This window comes from Barbus barbus (genome assembly GCF_936440315.1).
Source record: "Barbus barbus genome assembly, chromosome: 15".
Taxonomy (NCBI): domain Eukaryota; kingdom Metazoa; phylum Chordata; class Actinopteri; order Cypriniformes; family Cyprinidae; genus Barbus; species Barbus barbus.
This window is the reverse complement of record NC_136743.1, coordinates 1,577,689-1,588,174: the sequence shown is the minus strand read 5'-3', so window position 1 is coordinate 1,588,174 and position 10,486 is coordinate 1,577,689. Positions and strand designations below refer to the sequence as shown.

General features: G+C 38.7%; 1 protein-coding gene across 1 annotated transcript; it reads right to left on the bottom strand.

The window, feature by feature from the left end:
* Positions 1 to 592: 592 nt before the first annotated feature.
* Positions 593 to 8,686, bottom strand: LOC306881780 (leucine-rich repeat and immunoglobulin-like domain-containing nogo receptor-interacting protein 3; the record flags this gene model as incomplete). Its single annotated transcript, XM_079436056.1, has 4 exons — positions 593 to 1,156; positions 2,718 to 3,081; positions 5,186 to 5,613; positions 8,213 to 8,686. The coding sequence occupies 4 exons, from the start codon at positions 8,684 to 8,686 to the stop codon at positions 593 to 595; spliced, it is 1,830 nt and encodes a 609-aa protein (XP_079292182.1).
* Positions 8,687 to 10,486: the final 1,800 nt, after the last annotated feature.

Sequence of the window (10,486 nt, the reverse complement as noted above, 5' to 3'; positions counted from 1 at the left end):
TATATTAATAAAAAAAAACTTTTTTATTATTTATTTATTAAAACTTGAACTAAAATCAAAATGAAAACAGAACTTAAAATAAAAACCAATTAAGTTTTAGCAGTTTAGTTATTTCAACTGGAATATATATATATCAAAATATTTTTTTATTCAGTTGAAATCAAACTACTTAAAATAACTACTGAATTTTTTTTTTAAAAACATTGATACAACTGTAAAAAATCCCTACAAAAAATTACTTGAATGGAAAATATAAAAAACAATTATCTCTCTCTCTTTATTGCCAATATAAAACTGACTAATAAATAAATAAATAAAATTGACAAAAAATGCCTACAGCAAAATTACTACAACTAAAATTAAAATAAAAATAGAAAATATAAAACTAAAATAAAAAATAAAAAGCAAAATGAAAACAGAATGTAAAACTAAAAACCAGTTCATAAATATATAATCCTATATTAATAGTACGGAAATAACACTGCAAGGTCGTCACGTTTCTGCGATCAGATGTGTTTTTCTGCGATTCAGCACTGTGTGTGTTAGCGTTGGGCGTCTATGCTTCTCCCAGGTGGCCCCTGGCTGCGTTGTTTCATATCATCTTCATGTTGAACTTGCGCGTTCCTCCGGATGCGCCGGTGGTGGTGGGTCCCTCGGTCTTCCTGAAGGAGTACTCCACGGTGAAGTTGTTCTTGCGCTGTCCTCGTCCGCGGCTCCACACGAACAGCAGTAGGAAGCAGAAGAGCACCACGCCCAGGAAAGTGATGCAGCCCATGGCCGTGGACACCAGGATGGTGGTTAAATCCAGCGTGAACTTGAGGAAAACGCGTGTGCTGTTGAGCCCGGTGTCGTTGAAGTCTACCGCGTACAGCGAGCGGTTGGCGAAGAGCACCGAATCCGAAGGCTGGCCCTTGACGGTCAGCGTGGCGAAGTAGGTGTCGTTTCCGCCCGCGTTGCTGGCGATGCAGATGTACGTGCCGCTATCTGTCACCTGTGCGTAACGGATCTCCAGTGTCCCGCCGGGGAGAACCGTAATCCTGCCGTTGCTTTTGGAAGTGATCCTCCGTCTCTGCGGGGAAATCCAGATGATGGCCGGAGTCGGTTCACCTTCGGCGTGGCACAGGAACGACACCGGCTGGCCTTCGTGAACCGTCACCTGTAGAGATGGGTACAAAAACTGGTATTAATGTATTCCTCTCCAGGGTTTTTGAAAAAAGTTGCCAGCCACCGCCAGCATTTTTGACCTATTTTTCGAATTGCCTGAAAACATCCCAGCATACGACGGGTTTCCCTAGATGGCATCACATATGCTTACATATGAGATCGCCCGTTACTGAGTCTTCCTGGTCTGTGTTTTTGATCGGTACATTCAAGACTCATTCAGGAGATGCGTAATAGTGCCCCCGAGTGTATAACAATGAGAAAACGGCAGGGAAGCATTGTCTCATGAATAACGGAAAATTGCGTGTTTGGTGGGGAAAGAGTTAACTGGGCCCCGGGGCTAAATTATGAAAGACTGGTGTATCAGTAAGCTCTGACGTTAAAGGGGTCATCAGATGCAAAATTCACTTTTACATGTTGTTTGAACTGAAATGTGATGAAATGAATGTGACAATCATTCACAGATTCTTGCCTGAAACCGGTATCACAGAGCTTACACACATTTTCAAAGCGTTGCCTCTTTTTTTTAAACTTTACATACAAATCCAAGAACTGCACACACAATGCAAACTGCCTCACATCTCTTGCAAAATGAGCGCTGCACTCAAAATATCACAAACGCATCTCAAAAGCAAACACCTTTGCCGTAATATTAATTCCTGTTTGATTTTTGTTACATAGAGAGTTGTGTGTTGTGTTTTGCAAAAAGTGTTTCGTGAAATTGGACTCAAAGAGTCTAAGACCGAGAATTAGTGTATGGTTTTGCAGATTTGGTGTGTGGTTCTGGTGTTTGAGTGTCAGGTTTCAGAACTTGTGTGACAAGTAAAGATTTTGTGTGTAAGCAGCTGAAAAAAAACCTGTAAATGGGCCCTAGGGCTAAATTATGAAAGCTCTGTAATTATGTATCGATAAGCTCTGAAGTTAAAGGGGTCATCAGATGCAAAAATACGGCTAAAGTTTACAGTCTCTCATGAGAACTGCCTCACCCACAGAAGAGAGGGGCGGGGTCAGCAGAGCTCATTAGCATTTAAAGAGACATGCACTGAAACGGCTCGCTGTGAACAGAGCTGTTTTTGACAGGGTAAAAATGGTTGTTTACACTACCATTGAGAAATTTATGATGTTATAGACGTTTCATGAAGACCCTAATTATCATATCAACTTGTGGAAAATGAGCATCTGATATCCCCTTTAAAGAATAAGTCCATATGATAATTTACTCAACCCCATGCCATCCAAAATGTTCATGTCTTTCTTTCTTCAGTCGAAAACAAATTCAGTTTTTTGACGAAAACATTCCAGGATTTTTGTCCATATAGTGGACTTCAATGGTGGACAACGATGTCAAGGTCAAAAATGCAGTTTCAATGCAGCTTCAAAGGGCTCTACATGATCCCAGCCAAGGAGTAAGTGTCTTATATTGCAAAACTAAAAAATTTATATTTATACACTTTTTAACCCCAAATGCTCAGATAGCATTAGCTCTGCGATGCGCGTCATCACACATTACGTAATCCTGCTGGAAAGAGTAGTAATACTGTTAAATCCCTGTTCACCTGCTGCAGCTTCCGGTTGCGGATCTTGGGCTTGTGGCAGGTGAAGTAGTCAAATAACGCCGAATCGGTGAACATGCTCAGCAGGTAGCCTTGCACCTCCGGCGGTCCGGCGCACACCGGCATCTTCCCGTCAAAGTTTAGGGTGCGTCTGCGCTGCAGGATCCACAGCAGGCGACAGTCGCAGGACAGCGGGTTCCCGTCCACACGAAGCGTCTCCAGGCTGTTGACCGAGTGGAAGGAGCTCTCCTCCAGAGTCACCAGATCGTTGTTGGACAGGTTCAGGACTCGGATCTGACGCAATCCTCCCAGAGCGTGAGGCTCCACGGTGAGCAGGTTGGTGCTGACCATGTGCAGCTCCTTCAGCCTGCAAAACAAGGACAGAATTTATTATGATGACCATTGCAATTAATGTCATTTTATTGAGATAAATGTTTGACGTTATGCACAGCACTCGGACAGAGACAGGCCAAGTTTACAAACGCACAATATTGTGACTATAGGACTGAAAGGTAAAAGAACCAGAGCAATTGCTCGTGTTTTTCTCTAGAACGCATGTACAATGTATGGACTAGCCTGAAAAATACTGTTTTTAGCATTGTTTGCATGCATTTGTCTAGCATGAAATATAATTCTAAAACTCAAACTGATGATAAACTAACAAGAAGCTGAACTAAAAATGAAAAACTAGACATTTAAAATATAAAAAAAAATACATAAATTATTAAAAGGTATAATTAAAACTATAAAATACTATGATATATAACAAAACCGACTTTAAAAAACAACAAAAACAGAGCAAATTAGAGTTGCTATATATACACATACATACAGTATTTATATTATATATAGTGCCTTGCGAAAGTATTCATACCCCTTCATTTTTTCATGTTTTGTTATATTGCTGCCTCATGTTAAGCTACTTTAAATTACTTTTTTTCCCACATCAATCTACACTCCATGGGGAAGAGGATCCCCACATCCACACATCTGGGGAAGAGTTCAGAAAAAAATTCTGCTGCATTGAAGGGTCACAGAAGCATGTAGTCTCTGTTAAACTTAATGGAAAAAAAATCTTAGAGCTGGCCTCCTGGACAAACTGAGCAATTGATGGAGAAGGGCTTTGGTTAGAGTGGTGACCAAGAACCTGATGGTCACTCTAGTTGAACTCCATGATCATATGTGGAGATAGGAGAAATCTACAGAAGGACAAACATCACTGCAACACTCACTGGGCTTTATGGCGGTCTGGCCAAACTCAATCCTCTCCTCGGTGAAGACAAAAGAAAACACTTGGAATTTGCATAAAAGCACCTAAAGGACCCTGAGACTCTGAGAAACAAGATTCTCTGGTCTGATGAACCTCAATTCTAAGCATCATGTTTGAAGGGAACCAGCTCTGCTCATCACCTGCAGAGTACCATCCCAAAAGTAAAGTGTGCTGGTAGCAGCCTCATGCTGTGGGGCTGTTTTTCAATGGCAGGGACTGAGGGACTCGTCAGAATAGAAGAAAAGCTCAACACACCAAAATACTGAGATAGCCTTAATTAAAACCCAGTCCAGAGCATTCAGAACCTCAGACTGGGCAGAAGGTTCACCTTCCAACAGGACAATGACCCTAAACACACAGCAAGAGTGGCTTATACACAACTCTGTGAATGTCCTTGAGTGGCCCAGCCACAGACTGGGATTAAACCCAATCAAAAATTTTTGGAGAAACCTGAAAATGTGTCTTCCCCCATCCAACCTGAAAGAGCTTGAGAGGTGAAGAGGTGAGGAGAAGAATGGCTAATGGTCAAATGCAGATGTGCAAGGCTTGTCGCATCGTTTCCAAAAAGACTTGAGTCTGTAAAGGTGCTTCAGCCAAGTACTGAGTTAAGGGTATGAATACTTACGCAATGTACTTACTTCAGTTTTTTTATTTTTAATAAATTTACGAAGTTGTGACAATTCTGTTTTTGCTTTGTCATTATGGTGAGTGTAGATTGATGTGGGGAAAAAAGTAATTTAAAGCAGTTTAACATAAGGCAGCAACATAAAACGGGAAAAAAATGAAGGGGTATGAATACATTCGCAAGGCACTGTATGTAAAAAACAATAAATCACAAAAAAATGACTTTAGCCACACATATATTGTATGTATTTCTCCTCTTCTCTAACTTGCTTTCTAATCTTGTCTAATAAACCTGGTATTGTATATTAAAAATATACAAGGCTGTTTGATTAATTGCTTTTGTTTCTCTTTTGTAAGTCGCTTTGGATAGAAGCATCTGCTAAATGCATAAATGTAAATACTAAATAAACCTAATTTATTATGAATTTGACACATTAAAGTTATGTAATCCTGAAAAAAACAGTTTCAGAGTCTTTCCCCATTTAAGCAGATGAAGCTGTACTTGCATCTTTAGAGATTCACAAACTATTTTGACACGTTCACGGTCTCATGATATGCAGGTAAACAAATAAACCACATATAAACCGGCCTGATGAGGTCTCGAAAGGCCCAGGACTCGAGCGTGGAGATGGGGTTGTAGGAGAGGTTCAGGGCCGTCAGGTAGGCCAGGTTCCTGAAGGAGGCTGACGGCACCGAGCTGATGTTGGTGTTGGTGATGAAGAGCCAGGAGAGATTGAGACCCTGGAAGCTCAGCGGCGAGATGTACTCCAGGTACGGCCAGCTGTCCACCTCCAGGCCTCTCAGAGCAGACAGCTTGCGGAAGTTCTGGTCCTCGAGGGCTGAGATGCTGAGGTGGCGCAGACGCAGGGTGACCAGGTTACGCAGGTAAGACAGAGTCTGGCCGGATATAGACGTCAGGTTGCACCTCTCAATGGTCAGATCTTCCAGACCGATCAATCCTGAGAAAGCCTTGTGAGAGATGTAGACCAAATCATTGTCACCCACCTGAGGAATGAGGACAGCATCGTTATCATGACTGCAATTAATGGGATTTATATACATATGTGTGACCCTGGACCATAAAACCAGTCTTAAGTGTAAATTTGAGATTATATAAATAAATGGATAAATTGAGATTTATACATCATCTGAAAGCTGAATAAATAATCTTTCCATTGATGTATGGTTTGTTAGGATAGGACAATATTTGGCTGAGATGCAACTATTTGAAAATCTGGAATCTGAGGGAGCAAAAAAATATCTAAATATTGAGAAAATCTCCTTTAAAGTTGTTCAAATGAAGTTCTTAGCAATGCATATTACTAATCAAAAATTAAGTTTTGATATGTTTACGGTAAGAAATTAACAAAATATCTCCAAGGAACATGATCTTTACTTAATATCCTAATGATTTTTGGCATAAAAGAAAAATGGATAATTTTGACCCATACAATGTATTGTTGGCTATTGCTATAAATATACCCCAGAGACATAAGACTGCTTTTGTGGTCCAGGTGGTCACATTTTTATTGCATCATGTATCGTAATATATATATATATATATATATATATATATATATATATATATATATATATATATATATATATATATATATATATATATATATATATATATATATATATATATATATATATATATATATATATATATATATATATATATATATATATATATATATATATATATATATATATATATATATATATATATATATAAATATGTGACCCGTGCTGGCAAAATGAGTCAGAATGCGCACAGGCCAATTTTGAGCTACACTCACAACAATTTTCACAACAATTAGTTCATTAAGCCCCTGTCTAGCAACCCCAATGCTCCAAATAGTATTTAAACATCTAAAATTATTTTTATTTTTATGTTTTCTTTGCTCGCATCTCACGCTGCCACTGACTGATATATGAATGCCGATAAATATACACATACTGTATACATAGAATTACAGTATTTAAATATTCACGTAAACATAATCTGTCTTAAGTGAACGTTTAGGGAACTGTTGGGGAAAACATCTGATGGGTAACATTATATTAGATCTGTGCAGTACAGTCCAGTCTGTCTCATTAATGTTAATCAAACGATAAAAGAAAAGATCGCTGCTCTTGACTGAACTGCTTTTGTAGTTTTAATAATCAATTTATTTGTAATGAACACACTGAAGTGATTTTTACATTTGATTATTTGTTCTTTACGTGTTTTATGTAAAATAAAAAAAGGAATTCACTTTGTTTCTTAAATTTGTTCTACTGTTGTTGATTTTTTTTTGCATCTGTTCTTATTTTTAATAACAAAGATAAAATAATGGGTTTTATTGTTTTTGTCTCGTTGCGCCTGGACACAGCATCACATTACGGTAAGGGGCGTAACCTTTCCATCACACGCTTGAGATATTCAGCCAATCACAACGCACTGGATAGCTGGCCAATCAGAGCACGCCTCGCTTCTCAGAACGATGAGCTTTGTAAAAATTGACGCGTTTCAGAAAGGCGTAGCATAGAGGAGCAACAATAATGTACAGTATGTGGAAAATAATGTGTGTTTTCAACCTTAAACCACATAAACACATTGCGCTACACCAAATACACAAATTAATGTTCTTTTTAGCAACATCATACAACACCTTTAAAAAAAAATACATTATTGAAATGAAATATAGGGCCAGTTTTACTAAACGGGGCAAATTAGCACGAGAGCCCAATCCCAAAACAGCGCCAATGGGCGTGGAAATTTCTGCGGGTGATTTACTAACACACAAGTTAAAGAACACAGATGCAACATCTCATTTACATATCAACCAACGCAATATAGCGCAGAGCAAATTAGCGTAGTCACGAATAAACAATAAAGAAATTAATAAGCTACAGTACATTAGAAAGAACCGGAGGCCAGAAAATGAAGGGTTGCAACAGTTTTAATAGACCTGGTATTGCGTGACTCCTAGATGAGGGTTTCAACTCGTCTTTTATTTCCTGAAGCAAATTAAAAAATAAAATGGCTTGGCAAATGATATGTTCGGATAATGTGTTCTTTCCAAATAAATAAATAAATACATATTTGTGGAAAATTCATCTCCCTTCTACCACGTGCTCTTTGTTCTCTGCGATGCCTCCTCCTAGCAACAATAATTGCAGCCATATCAAGTGCAAAATAATTTAAGACATGCTTTTTTTGGTTGTTAAATAGTGGCGTAAATGCCAGTAATTTGACGAGCGCAAACATTAGTAAAACTCATTGCGTGATTCACTTGAATACTCTCATATAAATTTTGCATCTGAAAGGGAAACTCCTACAAATGCATATTCAATAAGGTCATGCGCAAAATTAACTGTGTCCTCGCCTTTTCAGCGCTAATTCTTCACTGCGTGTCTTTAGTAAAACCTGACAGTACTATTTTAACGCCAAAAGGCGGTTTGCACTGGTGCAAGCTGTTAATAAAACTGGCCCATAGTATATTCATTTCACAAAAATAAAATTAGCACATGATTATGGCCTCTGGTGGGTTTTGACCAGTGAAAAACACAAGTGTGACTCCCAAATTAACAATACCAGAGGGTTAAAGGCACAAACCTCCAGGTTCTTGAGATTGTGCAGATCCTGGAAGGTGTAGTCGAGCAGGATGACGATCTTGTTCTCACTCAGGTCCAGTGTGGTGAGGTTGGCCAGCCGTGCGAAGGCTCCCATGGGTACGAGCTTCAGCTGGTTTCCTCTGAGTCTAAGCGTCCGCAGGGCCTGCAGGCTGGCGAAAGCGTTGGGCTCCAGCGTGCCGATCAGGTTCTCGCTCAGATCCAGCTCCTCCAGATGCGGGTACGGAGCCAGATCTCCCGGGGCCACCCAGTGCAGGCGGTTCCGGCTCAGATCCAGCAGCCTGGTCTCTGTCGGGATGCCCTCGGGGACACCGGATAGACGCTTGCGCTGACACGACACGGAGCGGAGCTGCGCCGCGCAGTCACAGCGAGGAGGGCAGCCTGTGCACGGGACGGCCGTCAGGGCCAGAACCAGAACCAGCCACCGAAGCCAGCCCAGGCCCCATAATGAAGCCATGAGCCTCCCTCCACTTCACTCTACACACCTGACAACAAGAGAGGAGAGGAGAACGAGAGTTTTGAGTTTTCAACATACTTTATTTAATCATTAAGTCATTAAAACAACAAAACAAATTGTCCAAAACTCAAAAAAAGAGTGTGCAAAAGACCAAAGCTTACTGTAACATAGTGATAAAGATCAACATTTAATAATTCAACCTTTTATAGAACTTAAAATCAAGCATAACCCTTGATTTCACCAGATTTTTTAAAAGCAATTACCACATGTTGTCCTTCTCTACCTTCTATTTAGTTTGTCCTGCTTATATAAACAGCAATTACAAAAATTCAACAATTGACTTTTTATTCTTTGCACCACATGTATTTGGGGCCAAGAATAAAAATCTCAGAAGAAAAAGACTTCATGAATGGAACATCAAGAAAACAAAGCAAATCACACAACCTTGAGCTTTCTCAAAAACAGTGAAAAATTGTCTCCCTCGTTTTACAAAAAGGACAATCACTTGATATATTGGGATTTGTAACACTCACAAATGCATTTACAGCAACTGCGCCGTCTAAAACTCTCCACTGAATGAGAACGAGAGAGAGAGATGAAAATGCCAATGAAACCTCATCTCATCCTCTAAACACGCTCGCTCTTCAGCAAGTCCATAAAACCCAACCCCTCACTGAATACAGCTACAATCCCAAAGCATTTATTAAAGAAACTGACAAAAATCTAAAAGACACTCATGATGAATCACTAAAAACACACTTCAAAATAAACTCCAATGCTACTCAACCCTAAACAGAACTAAATTAGCCAATTATTTATTAATTAAACCATTTAAAGAAAGACAAATCCTCTCCAAATACAGATTAAGTAGCATGTTTTAGAAATAGAGAGAGGAAGACACAGACAAACATGGACAGAGCGAGAGCAGAGGATCTGTAGACACTGTGATCTACAGCAAACACTTTCTGCTGATTTGTCCTAAACATCACAATGTGAGAGAAACATTTCTCCTGGTTCCATCATTTACTGAACTTAGTGATACTGAGAAAATACCCTTCATACTTGGAGAAGATGATAACACCGCTGCACTAACTGCAACATTTGTTAGCCATTCACAATGGTGTTAAACACAGTTAACTCGAAACTGACTCACTTTATCTTTTCATCTATTTAGATGGATTTTATTTATTATCTATGTTGTTGTTTTATTATTTATATTAGTGCTGTCAAACGATTAATTGCGATCAATCGCATTCAAAATAGTTTTTTTCACATAATATACATGTGTGCTGTGTATATTTATTATGTATATATAAATACACACACATGCACGTATATATTTAAGAAAAATGTGTTGTTTATATTTACAAATAATATACATTATATGAATATATGCATGTAAATACATGTAAATATTTCCAAAATATATACATGCATGTGTGTGTATTTATATACAGGTCCTTCTCAAAAAATTAGCATATTGTGATAAAGTTCATTATTTTCTGTAATGTACTGATAAACATTAGACTTTCATATATTTTAGATTCATTACAACACAACTGAAGTAGTTCAAGCCTTTTATTGTTTTAATATTGATGATTTTGGCATACAGCTCATGAAAACCCAAAATTCTATGCTAAAATTACATGCTAACAACCTGCTAGTCATGCTAAAAACATACCAATCATGATAAAAACATGCTAACAATGTGTTAACCATGCTAAACACACGTGAATCAGGCTAAAATCATGTTACAAACATCATAGACATATACAGACGCCCTATTCGACCGCTCTGGGC